At 51.3% G+C, this 21,542-nt stretch overlaps 2 protein-coding genes across 17 annotated transcripts in view; one reads left to right on the forward strand and one right to left on the reverse strand.

Annotated features, from left to right (window-relative positions):
• Positions 1–601: 601 nt before the first annotated feature.
• On the forward strand, positions 602–17,366 carry F2 (coagulation factor II, thrombin). Its single transcript, XM_008162644.4, has 14 exons — positions 602–1,084; positions 2,314–2,477; positions 5,501–5,525; positions 5,721–5,771; positions 6,283–6,388; positions 6,522–6,658; positions 10,944–11,246; positions 11,744–11,845; positions 12,984–13,110; positions 13,667–13,834; positions 14,188–14,361; positions 14,600–14,778; positions 16,583–16,653; positions 17,092–17,366. Exons 1-14 carry the CDS (start codon positions 811–813, stop codon positions 17,233–17,235), a joined length of 2,025 nt encoding a protein of 674 aa, XP_008160866.3. The 5' UTR covers positions 602–810; the 3' UTR covers positions 17,236–17,366.
• Positions 17,367–18,207: 841 nt separating this feature from the next.
• The window catches only part of CKAP5 (cytoskeleton associated protein 5), a 92,081-nt gene continuing 88,746 nt past the window's right edge, over positions 18,208–21,542 (reverse strand). For 14 of the 16 annotated variants that reach the window (XR_010601026.1, XR_010601025.1, XM_042849235.2 and 11 more), the window contains one exon: positions 18,208–20,920. Coding sequence is in view for 14 of the 16 variants with exons in the window: in XM_042849235.2 (XP_042705169.2) it covers positions 20,666–20,920 (255 nt within the window). In the remaining 2 variants the exon portion in view is untranslated. The remainder of the gene's footprint in view (positions 20,921–21,542) is intronic. The other 2 variants (XM_065595134.1, XM_042849236.2) reach the window with 1 other exon arrangement.

A 21,542-nucleotide genomic window follows, 5' to 3' on the forward strand; every position in this document is an offset into this window, starting at 1 on the left:
GGAGAGATGCATTTGGGATTGGTGAGTAAGGGAGAGAATCCTTGCAGTTGCATTTTTTGATGGAGTGGAAGTGGGGGGTGAGTAGTGGGGAGGCCAGAGAGGAGGATGCTGCAGCAATCACAGATGACCAGGGCATTGACAAATGTGCGATGGGCAGAGCAGGGAGACTTGGTGCCAGCCTGGATGTGAGGGGAGGTGTTGAAAATGAGTCTAGGATTATGTCTACACTGTGGGGTAGGCAGGTGATTCCCAGATCACATACACGTGGCTCAGCCGTGCTGAGTACAAACTGTCTGAACCCTGTGGGCAAGTACTCAGCATGTCAGCCATGCAGCCGCTACCCATGCTACCATAGCTACCCTGCTATTTATACTTGCACTAGCTCTCATCGAGCTAGTGTGAGTATGTGTAAGTGAGCTGGGAATCACACTCGTCGCTCATAGTGTAGACATAGCCCATGTGACAGGGAGGTGGTGGGGCCAACAGCAATGAGGCAAGGTGGGAGCAAAGATGGCTTGGGAGAAATTGTTTCAGCTATGTTGATCTAGCAGTGACCTCACCAAGGTGGGCTGTGCTCTCCTGGCTCTGCTGCTGGCTTGCTGTGTGCCTGGGAGCATCCTTCTCTTTCCATCTGCTTCCATTTCCCCATCTGTGACCTCCTGGCAGTTGTGAGGCTGCAGTCACTCGTCTTTGAAGTGTTTGACCTGCCCAGTGTGATGGTGGTTATGACAACGCTATATCAGAGCTAAGTAGTATAATTATTGTTGTTTTATTGTGCTGCTCAGACCAGTAAAATGGTTGAAAGTGAAAATGCATGAAGGGGAGGGAGAGAAGCCAAGCGGAGGAGGGACAGCAGGAGCCTCAGCCCCTGCTGTCCCTGACACACCACACACCCTGACCTCCTGGGTCCTATTTCTTCATGTTGGTTCAACATTAACCCAGACGGGGCTGGGACTTCTCTTGTCCTGCTCCCTCTTCATTTCCCCTGCAGCTGAGGCATATACCATGAGGCACAGCAGAGTCAGAGTGCTGGGCAGCCTGCTCCTTTTCTGCCTTCTGCACCTCGTGCTGAGCCATGACAGGGGTAAGGGCTCATTGAGTATCGAGGGAAGGGCAGGGGTGATGGGAGGCTGAGGAAAACGAATGGGACTGTTCATTCCCAAGCTGCAGCTGGAAGGGGAAGCCTGTATGAGGGGCTTACAGTCCCTGGAGTGGCCAGGGGTTTGTTCCAGCTAAGATGGTAGGAGTTAGCTTGCTAAGAAGTGGGGAGAGAGCGCGCAGGGCTTCCCTATTGCTGTGTAGGGAGAAGCAGCAGTCCCCAGGTTCTGGGGAAAGAGCTGGATGAGGTGGGGAGAGTGGCTGGCTACTACAGAGTTCAGTGGATTGTGTTGGGTTATTCTGACTGTATATTTCAAAGCCCCCTGTCTTGGAGCATGAATGAACCTGGGGGGGGGGGGGAAGGGGTATCTTAATCAGTCCTGCGCCTTGTGCTGGCCACATGTGGCATTTCCTGGGCCAGGGACTCACTTTCTCTTGGTGACCTGCTTTATTTATGGGGGGCTATTGTTCTCCACTTTGCCTTTGCCCCTCTGGTTGTCAGAACAACACATGTAGTACAGGCTAGGCCCTATTTCACTCCCAGGCATATGTAATATATTGTGTCCCTGCTCCTGGTGCTCCTCCTTTGTTCCCCACTAGGGCGTCTGCTCCCTCATTCCTGTCTCTCCCTGATGTGGGGGGAGGGTCCCCTCAGACAGGACCTTCTAACGATCTCCTCTGCCCCACTGCTATGCAGAGGAATGGGAGAAGGCTGAAGCTAGGTTGGAAGTCAGGGTCTCTGAACAGGCAGATGGAAGTGATTTTCCAGCATATCCCACTGAGCTGGGATTGCAAAAAGACGCACGCCAGAGTGAGAGAAACAGCTGCCAGTATGTGGCAGTACAAAGACAGTGAGTGCTGATGCTCCAAGCAGACAGACTTTGGCCAAGTAGTGAACTAGTGGAGTGGCCTTGCCAAAGGAAATGTACAGGGAAGGAGTGGAGGCCTCAGCGATTGGGGCATCTAGGACTGGTCACAGCCTTAGCTCATATATTGCAGGGAGGTTTATCCTGCACGGGCCTCAGGGTGAACTGGATAGGCCCTATTGGGCCTCTTTCATCCCCTGTGTTCCACTAGAGGTCAGGCAGTAGGAAAGGCTCGCTGGCTGTGTGTGTTCACTGATTCAGACCCATGACCAGACATGCAGAGCCTGCAAAGGAAACGGTTCTCTCCCAGCTCTGTGTCGAGTGACTGGTCAGTGTTCTGGTTTGATAGTTTTCCTTGGGCAGCAGCAAGCGCTTTCCCTGCTCAAGCGCCCACGACGTGCCAACGGGGGATTCTTTGAAGAGATGCTCAAAGGCAACCTGGAACGGGAGTGTCTAGAAGAGAAATGTAGCTACGAGGAGGCCTATGAAGCCCTCGAGTCCACTGTTCGCACGGTATGTACAGCCACTCTCAGGAAATGTTCCTTCATATGCGTACCGTGAGGAAAGACCAGATAGTCAAGGATCATAGCTTCTAAAGGGTTCATCAAGGGGCTGCCAAGGTGAGGTCCATTGTGTTCCCAGACCCCCTTCAAGGAATGACTTTGGTTCTGTGGCATATTTCCTAATTGGGGCAGGAACTACCTTCCTCTCCTGAAAGGTCAGATCGGTTCTGGTGGCAGCATCCTTTCAGTCCTGGGAGCCCTCCTGTCTGACAGAGCGAAAGGGAAAACTCTAGAGAGGTGCCTGACAAGCCCTATCCTCATTACTGGGGGGATGCAGCTTGGTGGAGGTGGAGGTTGGGGGTAAGAGGTTACTTTGAAGGAAATTGGGTATATTTAGTTCTATTTGGAAAAAAATGAGCATCACAATGAGTGTAAATCAGTGTGTGCTGGGGGCAAGGTGGAAGACAGCTGGGAAAGGTCTGTACAAGGAAACTAAATCTTAGTTGATACAGGGAAGAGCAAAATATTCTAAAAATGAAAAATTAATTGAAAACAGGTAAGAGTGCACAGGAATTAGGCCTAGGTTAAAGTACAATCTGCGCAGAGCCCCAGGGGTTGGAGTTATTAGGTCTGATTGCAAGATGGGGACCTCAAATGAAAAAAGGCAGAGACTTTAAAAATAAAACTAACTAAGCAAGTAAGGGTTAATACAAAAGCAAGACTTCCAAACAGCCACAGCCCCTATCCTGCAAACAGGGCACATGCTTGCTTCTCAGCTCCTGCTAGTCCCAATGGAGAACATGCATGTTGTGGGGATCTGGGCCTATTTTAAATTTTTAGGGCAGTTAAACTAAGCTTGGTCAATTGTCTTTCATTTGCTTTTAAATTGAGACTAACAAGGGCATTCAGCAGAACAAAACAGGCCTGAAAATATCTAGTTATGCCATATCTGAGGATGATTTTTATATATATATATATATTTAAAATAAGTGAAACTACAGGCTTGCCTACAAGCTGCATTAGTCCACACCAGAAGGGTGTAAATTCTAGTGCGAGCTAGCGTGTAACACACTAGCTGGCCCATGATGGTGTGCACTAAAGTTCTCTAGTGCACCTTTGAAACAGGACTACATTAATGTTCACTTAGGGTTACCAACTTTCTGATTGCAGAAAACCGAACATCCTTGCCCTGCTCCCTGTCCCATCCCTTCCTGAGGCCCTGCTCACTCCATCCCACCTCTCCATCACTCGCTATCCCCCACCCTCGCTCTCTCACTCATTTTCACTGGGCTGGGCAGGAGGTTGGAGTGCGGGAGGGGGTGAGGGCTCTGGCTGGGGGTTCGGACTCTGGGCTGAGGCCTCCGGGCAGGGGGATAGGCTGTGGAAGGGGAGTATGGGCTCTGGAGTGGTGCCAGAAAGAGGGGTTCAGGGTGCGTGTGGGTTCCAGGCTGGGGGTTGAGGTGCGGGGGGGGTGGGTGATGGCTCCTGCTGGGGGTGTGGGCTCTGGTGTGGGGCTGGGGATGAGGAGTTTGGGAAGCAGGAGGAGGCTCCGGGATGGGGCCAAAGGGTTCGCGGGGGGGGGGTTTGCAGGCTCTGGGAGGGAGTTTTGATGCGGGAGGGGGCTCATGGCTGGGGTGCGGTAGGGGATGAGGGATGCAGTCTCCAGGGATCCAGACAGCATTTACCTCAGGTGGTTCCCAGCAGTGACTGGCATGTCCGGCTCCTAGGTGGAGGCATGGCCCTGGGGGCTCCGCAGGCGCTGCCCCGGTCCACAGGCGCTGCCCCCACAGCTCCCATTGGCCGTGGTTCCCAGTCAATGGGAGCTACGGAGCCGGCACTTAGGGCGGGGGCAGCATGCAGAGCTCCTGTGGCTGCGCCTCCGCTTAGGAGCTGGAGGGAGATGCTAGCTGCTTCCAGGAGCTGCGTGGAGCCAGAGCAGCCTTAGCCACGCTGCACCGCCGACTGGACTTTTAACGGCCCAGTCAGCAGTGCTGACTGGAGCCGGCAGGATCCCTTTTTGACCGGGCATTCCAGTCGAAAACTGGACATCTGGCCAACCTACGCACGCTCTTAGTACACACCAGCAGGGTCCACATAAGCCAGTTAGTGTGCAACATGCTAGTGTGTACTAGAATGTATACCCTTCTAGCAAGGACTAACGTGCCTTGTAGATAAGTCTGTACAAGATTGCTACCAATCAGCCCCTGACTCCTTTGCTTATGATGTATCCCTTGCCCCCAAGCTTTGTCAGTTATTTCTTTCCAGTTTAGGAGGTTTTGGCACCAGGGATTGTCCCTTACTATATGTCTAGGCAGCACCCAGCACATTTGGGATATTACTGTAATATAAATCATAGAGATAATGCTTGCCACTGTGCCTGACCTTGCAGGGATGGAAGCAGAGAGGAGTTTGTGGCTGGCTGATGTAAACTTAGGGATCCCAAGCCCAGAATGGAGAGGGAAGGCAGCTGACCACAGGAAAGGCCATTACTGCCAGTGTTCCCCACCTGAACTACTTTGTCTCCAGTCCCCTGCTACTCTCCAAGTGGGGTAGTTCTCAAGGCAGTATTCTGCTTGAAGAGGATTTGACAGCTGGAAACTGTGATGATGCTGAGATAGGTCAGCCAGAAGTGAAATGGGCTGCTTTCAAATGGCTTCCATTGGGGCAGGGCTGTGATAGGAGAGGTATCCCCAGAATTTGACAGGAAAGCATGTGACTCAGTGTCACTTTCTCTCTGTTTCAGAGTAGCAGCCATGTTAGTCTGTATCCGCAAAAAGAACAGGAGTACTTGTGGCACCTTAGAGACTAACAAATTTATTAGAGCATCTAAGGTGCCACAAGTACTCCTGTTCTTTTTTCTCTCTGTTGTGCTCCAGTATCTTTGATCTCAGCAGGGCCAGAGTTTGCTCCCTGTTTGCCAAGAAGGGACATTCTCTTACTGAGATGGTGTCTGGCTTTGGTTTGAATTGCAGAAGTTAAGGCAGGGCTGAGGTTCCATTACTCGGATCCTAAGTGTTTGCATTTGTTTTGCAGAATGAATTCTGGAGGAAATACACGGGTAAGTTGGTTAAAGTCCTGCAAATGCTTTGATGTCCCACAGGCTGTACTGCTGTACCCCAAAGAGCTGGCTCCCTAACTTCGTTAGCAGGGCCCACTCCCCAAGGCTCTATCCTCTCATATGTTATGCTGACTTGAGCTGCAGTGCTCATTGGAGTGCCTTTGACCTGACAGGTTTCTTGCTCTTGTTTGTTAGAATGTGAATCCCAGAGGAAGCTCAGGACAGCTCTGGATGAGTGTCTGACAGGTAAGAGGGGCTTGGAGACCTCGTGAGCCACTGGAGATAGTGAGTTCCTGGAAACCTGCTCCCAGCACAATTTGGGAGGAAATTCTAAAGAAGCAGGGAGGTCATCAGATGGACAATATCAGGGGGAGCAACAGCACTTAGAGGGGGAGGCAGAGCCCCCTAGACTTTCCTGCCATAATGATCCCCCCACAAACACTTTTTTTTAACATCCTAAAAACCCTGGAGTCCCCCTTGGAATAGCATAGGATAGATGCCCAGCTGCTGCCAGCTCCAGTGAGGAGCCAGTTCCTCGCTACTATTCCCAGCTACCCCCAGCTCCAAATCAAGGCACTGAGATACAGAAGTGAAGTCCATCAGGATGATCTGGGGGTAAAATTTGTTTAAGGTGGGTCTATGCATGTATGTGAGAACCCATGTCACGGATTTGTAGGCTGGTACCTATGGACTCCATGAAAATAGTGCCTCTGATTTCCCTCTGGATCTGACTTGCCCTCTGTTGGGACTTTGGCAGGAAACTGTGTCGCAGGCAGTGGGCAGAACTATAAAGGGACAGTTTCTGTCACCAAGTCGGGGATTGAATGTCAGTTCTGGACAAGCAAATTCCCTCACAGACCTAAGTAAGTCCATAACCCTCTTCCGCACACACTAAATCCCAGCTCTGGTTAGAGAAGCCAGGTTGTGAGGAAGACCACAACTCTGACTGGAGGGGTTCTCTAGGCTGCTAGCTACCTCATCACTCCTTTCTCATAGGTTTAACACCACCACCCATCCAAATGCCAATCTCACCAAGAATTACTGCAGGAACCCAGACAACAACCCAAATGGCCCCTGGTGCTACACCCGAGACCCAGCAGTGCGATGGGAGGAGTGTGCTGTTCCAGTGTGTGGTGAGCCTCAACACTGGGCCTTGAGATACCCCGCTCCCTGGGAGGGAAGAATTTACTCTAATGCTGATACTAAGGACCTCAAGAAAGGGGAGGGTCTGTGGAGAGTGGGTGTGGGAGGGAGGAGTCCTGTGGGGATGGGTGGCGGAGCTATGGCTTGGAAGGCAAAGGCACACTGAGCTGGAGAGGGCTCCCCATTGTGCTGCCCATTCACCTAGCTTGCTTAGGTCCCTCTGAAGTGCTCAATCTTTCCTATTCTTCGCTACTCTAAACAGGGCCGGCTCCAGGCACCAGCGAAGGAAGCAGGTGCTTTGGGCGGCCAATGGAAAGGGGCCGCACGTCCGGGTCTTTGGCGGCAATTCGGCGGCGGGTCCCTCAGTCCCTCTCGGAGCAAAGGACTTGCCGCTAAATTGCTGCCGAAGAATGAAGCGGCATGGTAGAGCTGCCGCTGAAGTGCCGCCGATGGCGGCTTTATCTTTTTTTTTTTTTTTTCCCGCTTCACCGCTTGGGGTTGCAAAAAAGCTGGAGCCGGCCCTGACTCTAAATAATGTTGTTCCCATAGAGCCTTGCAGCAGCTGCATCACTGCTGCCAGCCGCAGACATTCATAAATCAGGAATGAATAAGTCACATTTTTTTGCCTACTTTCTGTTTTTTTAAGTAACCATTATGGCAAAACCATCCCTCCCCTATTTGTGTGATATACTCTCAGGTTCAAAACACACACACACACTCACTCACTCACTGCTTGACCTCCGCTTATCCTCTCATCACCGAGGGGGTGGGGAACTGCCGTTCTCAGTAGTGCCAGCCCCAAAGGTTCCAAAATCATGTTAGACATGAAACACGTGTGAGATTGCCCCCAAAACCATGATTTAAATATAGAGAGAGACCAAAAAACAAAATATAGGTTTTGGGGTTTTTTTTTTTTTTAATTCCTGCCCCCTCCAGTGTGTGTGGGGGGTGACAATTGGTGGTACCAATGGTCCCAAATTGATTAAGGTGATTTTTGGCACCTTGCTGCAGGAACTCTCAGCCCCCATCTGCCAGCCTCACATCTGTTCCTGCAACTCCAGGTATTCCTCGCCCCCTCCCTCTTCCCAGGCCAGGTGTTGTAGGGAGGGAGAGTGAAGGGGGAAGGCGCAGAGGAACCCTGCTGTTCCCACTGCTCACAGGAGGGGAGCAGAGCCATCCAGAGCTGCTGGGTTCTTTCTGCTCCCTCCTCCCCTCCTGTGAGACTGGCATGGGGGCGGGCAGGTCCTGAGGGGATAGCTCTGCTGGCTTCCCCAGGCGGTGGGGCAGGCAGCCAATCAGAGAGGGTTTTACCTCAGGCAGAGCTGAAACATGAGAGGGGTTGGCAGAAGGGTTTTGGCCCTGGCCAAAGGCAGGTGATGCATGAAGCACTCTCCAGCCTTGGCAGTGCTGTGTCCTCCTCCTCCCTGCCCCTCTCTCGCTTGGCAGCTGCCCCCCCCCTTGTGCTCTGCCCCCGGCTCTCCCACAGGCTGCTGCACCCCCCTGGACATCCACTTAGTCTTCCCTGTGCAGGCTGCAGCCCCCTGCACCGCATTAGCCCAGCCCCTCTCCCCAGTGTCCTCTCTAGCTCCCTCTAGAGTGGCAGCCATCTTCCTTGAGATCAGCCTGGCCTCAGTCTCATTGAACAGATGGGATGTGATAGCCATCTCGCTAGGAGCAGCCTCATGTCCACATGCAGAGTAGGGTTACCATACGTCCGGATTTTCCCGGACATGTCCGGCTTTTGGGGGCTCAAATCCCCGTCCGGGGGGAAATCCCCAAAAGCCGGGCATGTCCGGGAAAATCGGGAGGGAGGGCTGGGCCGGGGTCGCGGGGCCGGGGTTGCGGGGCCGGGCCGGGGCCGCGGGGTCGGGCCGCCGAGGGGGTGCGCTGGGCCGCGGGGCCGGGAGTTTGGGCCGGGAGCCGGGCCGCCGGGGGGGTGCGGGGGGCCGGGGGGGTTCGCTGGGCCGCGGGGCCGGGGGGTCGGGCCGGGAGCCAGGCCGCCGGGGGGGTGCGCTGGGCCGCGAGCCGGGGGGTCGGGCCGGGAGCCGGGCCGCCGGGGGGGTGCGCTGGGCCGCGGGGCCGGGGGGTCGGGCCGGGAGCCGGGCCGCCGGGGGGGTGCGGGGGGCCGGGGGGGTTCGCGGGGCCGGGGGGTCGGGCCGGGAGCCGGGCCGCCGGGGGGGTGCGCTGGGCCGCGGGGCCGGGAGCCGGGGGGTCGGGCCGGGAGCCGGTCCGCCGGGGGGGGTGCGCGGGGCCGGGGGGGTGCGCTGGGCCGGGCCGGGAGCCGGGCCGGGGCCGCCGGGGGGGTGCGCTGGGCCGCGGGGCCGGGGGGGTGCACTGGGCCGCGGGGCCGGGAGCCGGGGGGTCGGGCCGGGAACCGGGCCGCCGGGGGGGTGCGCTGGGCCGCGGGGTCGGGCCGCCGGGGAGGTGCGCTGGGCCGCCGGGGCCGGGATCCGGGGGGTGCGCTGGGCCGCCGGGGCCGGGAGCCGGGGGGGTGCGCTGGGCCGCCGGGGGCCGGCCGGCAGTGCTGGGCGGGCCGGGGGTGGTCGGCCGGGGGCCAGGGCCGGCACCCCAGGGCCCGAGCCGACCCAGGCTGGAGCCGCCGGGGGGGCCAGCCTGGGCCGCACCTCCTCCCCCCACACCCCCCCTTACCTGCCGAGGCTTCCCGCGAATTAAATGTTCGCGGGAAGCAGGGGAAGGGGCGGAGACTTTGGGGAGGGGGCAGAGTTGGGGCGGGGGAGGGGGCGGGGCTGGGGGCGGGGCCAGGGCCCCGTGGAGTGTCCTCCTTTTGGAGGCACAAAATATGGTAACCCTACATGCAGAGTCTATCAGGAAATGGCAGCCGTTGTGCCCGGAGTCAGCCCTGCTGACAGTAGGCAGTGGCAGCCCCTCTGATAGGGGAGCATTCAAGGCTGAAACTAGGAATAAGAGCATCTGAATATATATATATTTTTTAAATGCCACTGTTCCCCTTTGCTAGGGGAGACTTGGCCACTAGTCCCTGTGCTGTTCTCTGCTCCTTGGCCAGTTTCTGACCCATGGCAGAGGCTTTTACTAGCTGACTCTCCCTTAGCCATCATCTTGCTTACATGCTGAGAGACTAGCACGTTAGAGAGGCATCATTTCCCTTCATGGATGGTGCCCTGGTTGCTCATGCAGGGCAGGAATTGGCTACACCAGGGAGGGGCAGCTTCTTGGAAACTAGGCTTGACCCTGCTGCTGCTTGGTCAGGTAGCTACGATATCACAGATGTGCCTGCTGCTGTCACAGCAGCTGCCAGCACTGGGGCTCCAGTACTACACAAGGAGAATGAAAGGAGGGTGAGGCCAAGCTACAGCTGCACAGTACCTCTCCTGGTGTCTGCCTGCCTGCCCAGGAAACTGGAGCCCTGCTCCCCATGACTTGCTGCCAGGCGAGACCTGTGAGAGAATGAGTACAGAACTAATGGACTTTGGGGCTGTGAAGAATATTTTATGTCTCATTGACTGAGGCAGAAATGTTTTGAGGGGGCCTGTGGTTTGGAAGCTGGCTGCACATCACTGCGAAGGGCTATCTCCCCATGTGCTCGAAAGGAGTGGAAGGCTGTGGTAGCTCTAGCTCAGAACTATAAGTGGTTTCTTGGGTAACCCTCCATACAGGGCCGTCCTTACCCATACGCAAAGTACGCAGCTGCGTAGGGTACCAGCGTGCTGCTCCAGCTCCTGCTCCACCTCTTTCCCCAGGGCCCCGCCCCAGCCCCACCCCCACTCCCCTGAGGACTCCAGAAGCGGTTGGTCCTGCACTCACCGGTAAGTGCCTGCTCCGCTCCCCTGGCTCCCAGACACGCAGCCGACGAGTGCTGGGGGGCGGTTCTCCCCCTCCCCCCCAAAGCCTGGGAGCCAGGGGAGCAGAGCAGGCTGGGGCCAGGTCACTCCACTTCCTGCAGGAAGTGCCTGGGGCATCAATATAACTGCCTTGTAGGGAGTCTTCCCCTGAAAATGCAAACACACTGAAGTTCCATTAACACCTGGGAATGGCACAGAGAAGTGGGATGAAGGTCTGTTTCATTTTACTTTGAGTGAAGCAGCACCCCCAGGTGCCTCACTGGAGAGGAGGGGGCTCCTGGGCTGTGTGGGGTATCCCATGGGATTCAGGGTGGGGACTCCCAGACATAGTGGAGTGATGGGACATAATGAAGTGCTCTGGGGCCTGCTGGAATCTGGGCTGTAGCCAGACACCAGCACTTCCCACTGCAGGGCCGTGAGTCTGATAACGGCTGTCTTGCTCCTTCTCTTTCAGGTCAGGACAAGACCACAGTTCCATTTAGTCCCCGGTCCCCTCCACTGGACAAAACACAGCAGCCATGTGAAACGGACAAAGGGATGAATTACCATGGGAATCTCTCTGTCACCGTCTCTGGGGTCAAGTGTTTGCCATGGGCCTCAGACAAGGCAAAGGAGCTGTCCCATGGAAATACATTTTCCCGAGAAGTGAAGCTGCTGGAGAATTATTGCCGGAATCCTGATGACGATGATGAAGGTGTCTGGTGTTATGTGGATCATCCAAATACTACCTTTGAGTACTGTGACCTGCATTACTGTGGTGAGGCGCGTCAGTGGGTATGGGGCTGCCATGGGGATCTTGGGCTTGCAGGGTGGGAGAAATTCACAGTAGCCAGGAGGATACAGTACTGTGGTGAAGGGACCCTGTAGTGAGGAGTGGGTGGGCCACAGCCTCATGGGAGGCTACACGTATGGGATTAATCTGTTTACATGAAGCCATGCATGTGTGGGTCACATGGTGTATGTGTACACATGTAAGACTATGCCTGAGGTTTGAGGGGCCCTTTATTGACTGACAACCCCATCCCCCTGCATCACCTCATTATGTGCCCCCATATTCCAGCTAACTGGATGCTGCTTATTAGTTCACCTGTTGGCCAGAGGTTGGGAAGGAGAATTAGTGAACCAATGGTCTTTCTTAAAAAAGCAATATTTCCACCAACCCCACTACGTGTGGGAAGGGATGGTGCCACTTCTGAAGTCCCTAAGTAAAACGCTGGAGCTTTGCCTCTGAACATCTCTGTCTGTCTCTCTCAGCAAGGCCTCTGGATGAGATGTACGAAGTAATAGCAGGGAGGACCATTACCCAACAGCATCAAACCTTCTTTGATGTTAAGACTTTTGGTTCAGGTGAAACAGGTGAGCAAAGGACCCAGGAGGCACAAACATAGCACCAAAAGTGCTGCAGAAGCTGCAATTCCTTCCCACAATGCATTGTTCCTCAGGAAAAAAAGCCTGTTAAATGCCTACTGCTGAAAGCAGAAGTGGATGTTAAAACTACTTTAGGTTGTGTCTAAAAAGCTCATCCAAAGCTAGCCTCCAGTTGTGAGGAAGCTCCCAGTCCTTACAGTCCCAGCTTTCCCCAGCAGGAGGTGCCATGAGGAGATCCCTGCTACTTCAACACTGGTTCAGAGCAAGAAGTGCTGTAGGAGAAGGTGCAAGACTGCTGGCTTTGGGAGATCTTCCAGTCCCAGCCTCTCCCAGCAAAGAGCACAATAGAGAATGAGTAGGGTTACTGTCTTTTGAAATGCAAAAAAATCATCACTTCCTACCCTCCCACCCCCAAGGCAAGCCTGCCACAACCCCAACCACAAGGCAATTCCGCAACCCCCCCCCCCTTCAACAGCCACTTATAGTATATAGGGAGAACATCATCGATAACAAATGGGCATTTGTTTTATCAGCACATTTTGCCAGCCACCCTTTAGTCTGTTTCGTTAACCAGTTGTCACTGAATGTGCATTTTTTTGCATTCTGATGTGAGCTTTATTTTTTTATTGCGGGGAGGGGAGTAGTAGGATCACTCACACCATCGCCCTGATCTTCCATTATTTAATATGCCTTGCATGTCTCCTCAATCCTGCATGACTCAAACCCTCTCTCGCACGTGCAGTGTGCTTGCATGTTGGAGGGCAAGGAAGCTGTTATATTTTCAACAGTTTTGATTTGTTATTGCTTAAACTGTGGAAGTGGGAACACTGCAGCATTGTTAGCTGGACACACAAACTTTTAACATTAGATATCCCAGTGTAGTGTGGTGATAATGTAAATCTTTAGACCCATCTGGAAGAAACCAGGCAGATTACATTTATTTTTCTGGTAACTGGCAAATTCATAAAAAAAAACCAGCCAGGCCAGTCAAATACCAGCCAGGTGGTAACCCTAAAAATGAGGCAGCTATCAATTACTCCCAGTCAAGCATGTTGTTGTCTGTAGAGTGGGTCCCCTGTATTGCAAATCAGGCAGAGTAACAGAGACAGGCTGCCTGGTTTTTCAGATTGTGGCATCCGTCCCCTGTTTGAGAAGAAACAGATTTCTGATAAGAGTGAGCATCAGCTGTTGGACTCCTACATTGAGGGCCGGGTTGTAAAGGGGGAAAATGCAGAAGTTGGCAGTGCCCCCTGGTAAGTACCGTTGCTGCAGTTTCTCTACAGTCTTTCCTTTTAGACCGGGGAAATCAGGAGTCTGTCAGCTGGCACGGTGTATTCAGCCAGTACCACCTCTACTCAGAGCCCTTTCTGGGGTTGACTTGGCAGCACTACTACAGCTGGACAGAGACTCCCTCTTTCCTTTGGAGCCAAGTGCATGGCTGCCATGGAAAGGGAAGCACTCTGCAGACTGTGTGTTTCACCCTCATCCTACTTGTTCCAGTCCTGCAGGCACAGGTCTCTGTTGGTGGCCATGGCAGGGATTAGAAGTCTAATTAGATGGGGAAAGTGGCAGGGGAAAAGTACCCTTCAGATAGGACTGCAAGGAGAATACTCATCCTCAGTTCCAGGTCCCAAGGTCCTAAGAACTAGACCTGACTCATGCTAGGGGAGTGCTGTCATGGTCTCCTGGGGCAGTGAGGGCAGGTTTCCCTGGTCATGCCAAACTGCTGTTCCTGCAAAGCACGCAAGAACATGCAGCCAGCTGAGCCAGTGCCCTAGGTAAATCTCTCACCTTCTCTTCCCATCCCAGGCAGGTGATGCTTTTCAGGAAGAGTCCACAGGAGTTGCTGTGTGGTGCCAGCCTCATCAGCGACCGCTGGGTCCTTACTGCTGCCCACTGCCTCCTTTACCCACCCTGGGACAAGAACTTCACCACAGATGACATCTTGGTGCGGATTGGGAAGCACCAGAGAACAAAGTAAGAACTTGAATGGGGGAGGGAGGGGGAAGCAGATGGGAGTCCCCCATGAGTGTAGTGGGAAAATAAAGTTGGGGTCTAGAGAGGATGTCATCTGGCATTATGGGAACCCCCGTGGCAAACCAGACTGTCAGGTGCTTCCCCAGGTTATAGTGGGTTCCCGTGGAGATACCACTCACTGAGGCTCTGCTGATCCCAGAGTCTAAAGTGAAAGGGAGGGCAGTTTGCACCCCTCCCAGGGCCACTCTTTCTTGTGAGAAGGATGGTGCTGCAAGCCAGCCAGAGGGCCAGCAGCCCCCAGAGCTCACAGCTGCTGCACAGTCACTTCTCTCCTTCCGTTGGAACCGTTTCAGGTACGAGAAGAACATAGAGAAAATCGCCATGCTGGATAAAATCATCATCCATCCCAAGTACAACTGGAGAGAGAACCTGGACCGAGACATTGCGCTGTTGCTCCTGAAGAAACCCATAGTCTTTAGCGACCGCATCCACCCTGTCTGTCTGCCCACCAGAGAGCTGGTGCAGAGGTGAGGAGGCTGGAGGGAGAAAGCAGCCCCAGAACCCCAGGGAGCAAGGCTGCAAATGTCTCCTTTGGGTCTACATGAAGGATCAGGAAAGCCCTAGCAAAAAGCAGGATGCATCTTTTGTGCTGGTTTGCAATAGGGGAGCCAGTTGGTGAGGTGCCCCTCCAGAGTCTGGGCAGTGCTAGGCTATAAGGGTGACATGTAATATTTCCATGTGCTTTAACCTTGCTTCTTCCTGCAGCCTGATGCTGTCAGGATTCAAAGGGCGGGTAACTGGATGGGGAAATCTGTATGAGACCTGGAGCTCTGGCACCACCGCACTGCCCTCAGTTCTGCAACAGGTGAACCTCCCCTTAGTCAGCCATGATACCTGCAAGGCATCCACTAACATCAAACTCACTGAAAACATGTTCTGTGCAGGTAAGTGCTGCTGGGTGTGCAGAGCTAACTGCTGCACATGGGGGCAGTGATGGATGGGTCAGTGGGCAGAGTTGCTCTCGGCACCATGTGCCATAATGCAAGGGCTCACTTAGCTTAATTACTGTCCAGTAAACGTTGATCTATCCTAAAGAAATAGTATGCCCAGGGCATGAATGAGCCTCTGGAATTCCCAGCCTATGTAGGAGATGAATAGGGGGACCAGACAGCAAATGTGAAAAATTGGGACAGGGGATGGGGGGTAATAGGAGCCTATATAAGAAAAAGACCCAAAAATCAGGACTGTCCCTATAAAATTGGGACATCTGGTCACCCTAGGGATGAAGAATTTAGAGCCATGAATAAGGTTCTTGGGGATCAGCTGGTTGTGAGAGATGAGATAGAATGGGGCTTGGAATTCTCCCCTCCTTCCTGTACAGAATTAGCAGAGTCTAGCATTAGGGGATTCCGAGGGCTTGGCTGTAGTAGTGGTCAATACCTAGGATACTGAATGTGAGGGAGTGACTGCCTGAGCCTGTTTTACATAGTGCTTCATTCAACTTGCATTGCTGAAAATATTAGTGTTAAATAGCACCAGCTGAGGGCAGAGACTGCAGCATTTGGAGGCAAGGAAACAGACTTTTAGATAATGAAAACAGAGGGAGGCTGTTCCAGAGCTGCAGCAGAGAGCCCTGACCCTAGCAGTGGTGATATCAATAATATAGGAAGGGGTGGGCAAACTTTTTGGCCTGAGGGCCACATATGGGAATAGAAATTGTACGGCGGGCTAGGAATACTCACAAAATTGGGGTTGGAGGGGGCGGTGAAGTGTGGGCTCTGGCTGGGGGTGAGGAGTGTGCTCCAGGCTGGGACCGAGGGGTTTGGAGGGCGATCAGGGCAGGGGCTCTGGGGATGAGGGGCTTGGGGTGCAGGAGGGTGCTCCAGGCAGGGACCAAGGGATTTGAGGGGGGATTTAGGGGTGCAGGCCACAGGCAGCACTTATCTCAAGTGGCTCACGGAAGCAGCAGCATGTCCCTGCTCCAGCTCCTACGTGAAGATGTAGCCAGACAGCTCCCATTGGCCACAGTTCCTGGCCAATGGGAGCTGCAGGGGTGGTGCTTGGAGTAGGGGCAGTGTGCAGAGCAGTCTGTCCCTACCCGTAGGAGCAGGGGGGCTATGGCACTGCTTCTGGGAGCCATGTAGAGCAGCCCCCGGCCCCACTCCCTAATGGGAGCTTGAGGGCTGGATTTAAATCGGTGGAAGGCCATAGTTTGCTCACCCTGCTATAGGAAGAAATCAGGTGAGAATAGCAAAAAGTCTTTTAAGGGGAATAGAATACTGCAAGGCTAGGGATGATCTTAAATAAGGGTAACTGGATCCTGTAATAAATAGGGGAGGGGATTAAATGAATGTGAGAAGACTGACTGGATTTTGCTCAAAAAACCTAGGACTTAGAGTAGGGACCTACAATATCCCAGGCCAAAGCTGTAGTGTGCGTGGGAGGGAGATCACAGTAGATGGGAGTCTGGGGCAGTGTACCAATCCAGGGGAGAGGAGATGGAATTAAGGCAGCACTGGAAACAGAAGGTGGGGGTGGCTATAAGAAAGCACCTTTATTTGCTCTTTTCAATGGAAAGATACTAATCAAGTAAGCAGGTAGCTTTATGATGACCAGCACAGAGGGTGAGTAAGGGCATGTTTGGAAGGGCCATACTGTTAGTACCATTTCCCAGACTTAGCATCGGTGTAACATTAAAGGTACAAATGAAGAAGTAGAGAAAACAGCCCTTTGCCTCTTCTCCTGTAGGGTACAGTCCTGAAGACCCCCAGAGAGGGGATGCTTGCGAGGGGGACAGTGGGGGCCCTTTTGTCATGAAGGTATGTGCAACAAGCATGGTTGCTTTGCTCATAGGAGACTTTGGGAGGAGGTTGCCACAGAAGCCTTATAACGTTAAGAGGGCTGAAGTGATAGTGGGGAGGTGTTCTCTCAAATGGCTGCAGATGCAGTTACCTAAACAGTAGATCTATTTCTGGTTTTGAACCGAAGAGAAAGCCTGATTGATCAAGCTTCATGCATTCTCAGACCACCTGTGAAGAGTTTAAGGGAGTGATAGCTTGCCTGAGCAGATCTACACCAAGTGGGTATCTAGCTAAACAGGTGACTGTTAGTGCTCCCATCCAACTGGGCTACAGCTATCACTGCTGAGCTCTACCTAGCCTAGCTGGAAGTCTAGACTGGCTAGGGCACAAAAATCTCACTGCTCGAGGGTAGCACTGTGTAGAGCACTAATTTATTTTCCTATCTGTCTCTGTAAGAGCCCAGAAGGAAACCGCTGGTATCAGGTGGGGATCGTCTCATGGGGAGAAGGCTGTGACCGTGATGGTAAATACGGATTTTATACACATGTATTCCGCTTGAAGAAATGGATGCTAAAAACCATCAACAAATATGGGCAATAAAGAAAGCATCTGTCACATCTCAACTCTTACAGCTGCTTTAATGTGTAGCAATATGAACACTAAGGAACCTGAAGTAAAATGTCTAGAGGTATTCTCTGGCACCATTGCCAATAAAATGGTTATAGCAACAATTGTATCTGCTTTGTATGTTGGCAGTGCTGAGAACAGAACTTGGTTCCATCCAACTCTAATCTGTGTAATTAGCACCCTAGCACCAATAAGGACATGATGTGTATTAAACAAGTCAGCTTACCAATCTTTACCCCTGCCCCCAGTTTTAGACAGAGGTAATGCCTAAAGTCACAAACCAAGAGACCTTGATTATGTGTTCCTTGTCAGTTGTAGAGCATCAGCTTCTAGCAACTAGACTGAGCCTACAGAGAAGAAAACACTAAACTGCTACAAGGGGGCAGTTAAAATGCTACTATAAAAAAACCTCACCCTCAGCAACAGGAAGGCAAGGGGCAGCTGTCCAACAACTCCAAGGAAAGGGTATTGTATGAGTAGAAGACAGGGAAAGCCCCCTAAACAAATACCTACAGTGTTCATCTTCGAATAAGCACTTTGCTAGTTAGGTGGCTGGGGCTCTTAGCTAGAACCACCACTTTGCACACACCCCACACTGCCCCAAAATGGCCTGTTCTCTGACCATCTTCATGTGTTGACAATGTAGTCAGTGTAAACAGTTGGTTGTGCTGCAAGGGAAAGATTGCATTTTTGAAAAGGGATTAGATAGTAGGTTAAGAAGGTGGTTACTTAGTTTTTCTGAACTGCTGGGATGTAATTAAACCCATCAGAACAATTGCTGGACTCTAGGCTCCCTCTCCCCCACTAGGTAATCTAAAAGTCATTCCTACAGCAGTATAGTGAATCTGGGACAGCTAGTGTGACAAGGCTGAGAGCAGCACCATATGGAATAAGGGAACACTTTAAAAGGGTCAAATTCAACAAAAAACTTACAGGGCTATCAGGTGCTTGTTTTATACATTTAATGGCCTCTGCTTACAAGAGTCTGGAGTAAAATGTCCTGACTATGAAAACAGTTGTCAATTCTAATGTACTTAGTCTAACAGTAGGAAAATGAGGAAAAAGACTAGTTCCATGTCTGGTACAGTCACTTTAAAGGCAGACTTGTTACACACTTGTTTTGAAACAAAATTTAACTAATGGGATGGAAATATCTGCAATAGGCTGATTAGTGTGCTTTTTTTAATTAACAGCCTACATTTACCTATCAAGTAATTCCTGGCCCAACCATACACCATTAGCCAAGAATAAGCTATACTGCAGAAGCAACATAGGGCAAAAACCTTAGATAATACTGGTTTCTACCATTGATACTTAATTGCTTCTGAACTTAACATCCAAAATAATATGAAATGTAAGTTAGTGTTGTACAGGTTTACAGGCATTCCTTTTACTTCACTCACTACTGCACCAATTGGTAATTACAAACAGAGGATGCAGCATTTTACAACATATAGTAATGTAACAGCAGAACTGAGTCGGTCAGCTACTTTGAGACTTTGTGCAAAAGGCAAACCATAACCCAGAAAGTAACTGGCAATTTATCAGTGCAACACAGCACTAATTGAGTGATGACAGCAGTGGCTCCCATTCCAGCAAACACAAACTGTCCAGCTACACCCTGTCAACACTTTGCCCCAGCTGCAGATTGTCTGAGTGCTCTGTCATACCCTTTTCAATGGCATAGAGCTATGAGGCCACCCTCCGCCTAGAATTATTTTCAGAAGAACTCGACAAAAAGCCTGGCAGGAATAGAACAGGGGTGAGAAGTGATGGACACCAGCTGGCCACTAACATAAGATGGGGATTCCTTCCATACTACACAGATTCACTCCAGGCACTAAGTAGCAGGTTACTGCCTCACTAGAACTCCAGCCCCATCATTTCTGCAGGAGAGAATTGCAGAAGCTGCAGCACAGAATTGATGTACAGACAGTAATGATTTAAACTATATTCTTCAGAGATGCCTTAAAATTCAGCCAAGATTAGTTAAATGCCAGCCCTGTGGTAGGAACTGCTGGCTTAGAGAATAGATCATGAAGCAGCACCTTTTCAGGGAGCAGAGATGAACCTAGAAGCAGAAATATACTACAGAAACCCTCTGTACCATGAGTATCACAGGATACAGCTCAAAAACACATGCAAGTCATATTCCATAACAAGTGTGCTGAAGACAACCATCACATTAAATAGTAAGCAGTCAATGCAATATGGATCAAAATTTTATGCCCAAGGATTTTTGTGGGAAGTAGTAGCCAGAGGAAATGTCCTCTTACTAATCACAACCAATGGCAACAATCTTCAAAAAGTGGTATTACCACAGAACTTGTAGACATTTTGATTTTAGCATGCCATCACCCTAAGCAGATTCTTATAATTGCAATGGTGGTTCTGTAGGCTGGGATGCACTTGCATATACACAGCTACATGATGGAAAACCCCATGAGCTTTGACTCCTAGCTGAGAGTATTTTGAACATGGGACGCCGCTTACCTATTCTGTAAGAACATTTCTCTCTCTCAGTAACCTCTCTTGAAGGGGGCAGATGTGTCACTGCACTTATTCACAATAGGGACTATGCCTGCTCTTGGGTAGTGACTTCACAGGGCCTGTAACTTGAAGTTGCTAGATAGACTAACAAATGTCTAGCAAAGTCAATAATCCCTTTCTACTTCCTGAATGTTCTTAGGAAGAAGTTGAAAGGCAGCCATATTAACAGCAACAATACTGCTGGTAGAAATAAAAGGCTGAGAAGTCCAGGGTTCCCTTCCAGGAATAGTAGCAGCAGCAGGGCAGGGCAGTCCATTGCTGTATTCAGCTCAAGAGCTGCTGGTTTCAGCTCAGCAATACCCATTCACTAGCATCTAAGAATACACAGTGGCTTCTATTCCCATGGACAGTCACTGCTGCTCCTACAGGGACTGGTATAGTTAATGCAAACTTTATTTACAAAAGACACTTAAATTAGTTACGCCATGCCATGCGTCCATACAGAATCAACAGTTCAAGGATTACATGGAGAAGAATTCACAAAATTAAAAGTGAAACCACTAAAGAGCTTCTAAGAGTTAAGAAAAGATCTTAATACAATTTTACAAATAAAAAAACCAAGGTATGAGAAGCTAGTCTGAGCAGGAGGACAGCTGTTTACAGGTCTGTACACTACACCTAATACACAGACAATCTTCTATTGTCAAGAGATGCTCACTGAGAAGCAGAGTATGTACAAATACTTGTGCCACAATGACTCAGATCATCCCCCAAAATCCACTGTATTATACATAAATCAGTTTGTATACACTAGGCCTAAATGAGGCCCCTTTAACTATGAAGACTTCTAGTTTAGTAAACTAAAGCTGAAGACAGCTAAGCAGCAGCCATGCTCTCTCTCTCTCAAACAGCTTCATTTGCGACTGCTTTTTATTCTCTCCAGTCTTTTTTTCAAGTCATCAATATTGGCTGCTGTGGAAGAGGAGGAAGAGGTGGTGGTTCCAATGCCAGAGGAGTGAGTCTGATTGGAGTCTAGGTCCAAATGCTGGTAGTGCTCCCGTGACTCACGGAGCTGAGAGAGCTTACTGTGCAGCATATCCGTGGAGGATGCAACTGTAGGGGCTGCTGGTTTGGACAGCAGTGATGTCAATGGTGGTCTGTCTTCCTGCTATGGGGTGGGGAAAAGGAGATGTTATTTAAGACACTGGAGGGCAAAAGCTGCGCAAGAAATCCACACCATAAATGGATGGCTCCTCTCCCTCATGGGAAACATGCTGAACAGAGGAAGAAAAGGAGCAGTCCAACATTAGTACAGTGTATACGTTCCAACTCCTCCATTTCCAGGACAGATTATATGTAAACTATTGCCATGGTGCATTAGCTACTTGGAACCAGGAGGTCACCATTTTGTGTTAGTGGTGCCCAGAGTGAATCGCATACTTCTCATGATCACTTGCATTAAGCACAAGTCTTCTGAATTACCTGTATGTATGAAAAGCTTTCTACATGTTTGGGCCTACCTACCTTAGAGCCTAAATCTTTGCTTAATCACTTACTGCTTCTCATCTCAATTAACTAAAGGAGCCAAAGGTCTGCACTATTGTGTACTACTTAGGATTTAAAGCGAAGCCCATCCTCACACAACAGCTCTCATTCTCTTCAGAGATGATAAAAATCAGTTCCCATTTCATTGGGAAGGCCTGCTGCGATCCTGCAAGTCTCCCACTGTATTTAAACACTCAGTGTAGACAGCGGTGCTCCCACATATGGCATCATGAGGACTCAGTGAG

The sequence above is a fragment of the Chrysemys picta genome, chromosome 4 (assembly GCF_011386835.1).
Source record: "Chrysemys picta bellii isolate R12L10 chromosome 4, ASM1138683v2, whole genome shotgun sequence".
Classification (NCBI taxonomy): Eukaryota; Metazoa; Chordata; order Testudines; family Emydidae; genus Chrysemys; species Chrysemys picta.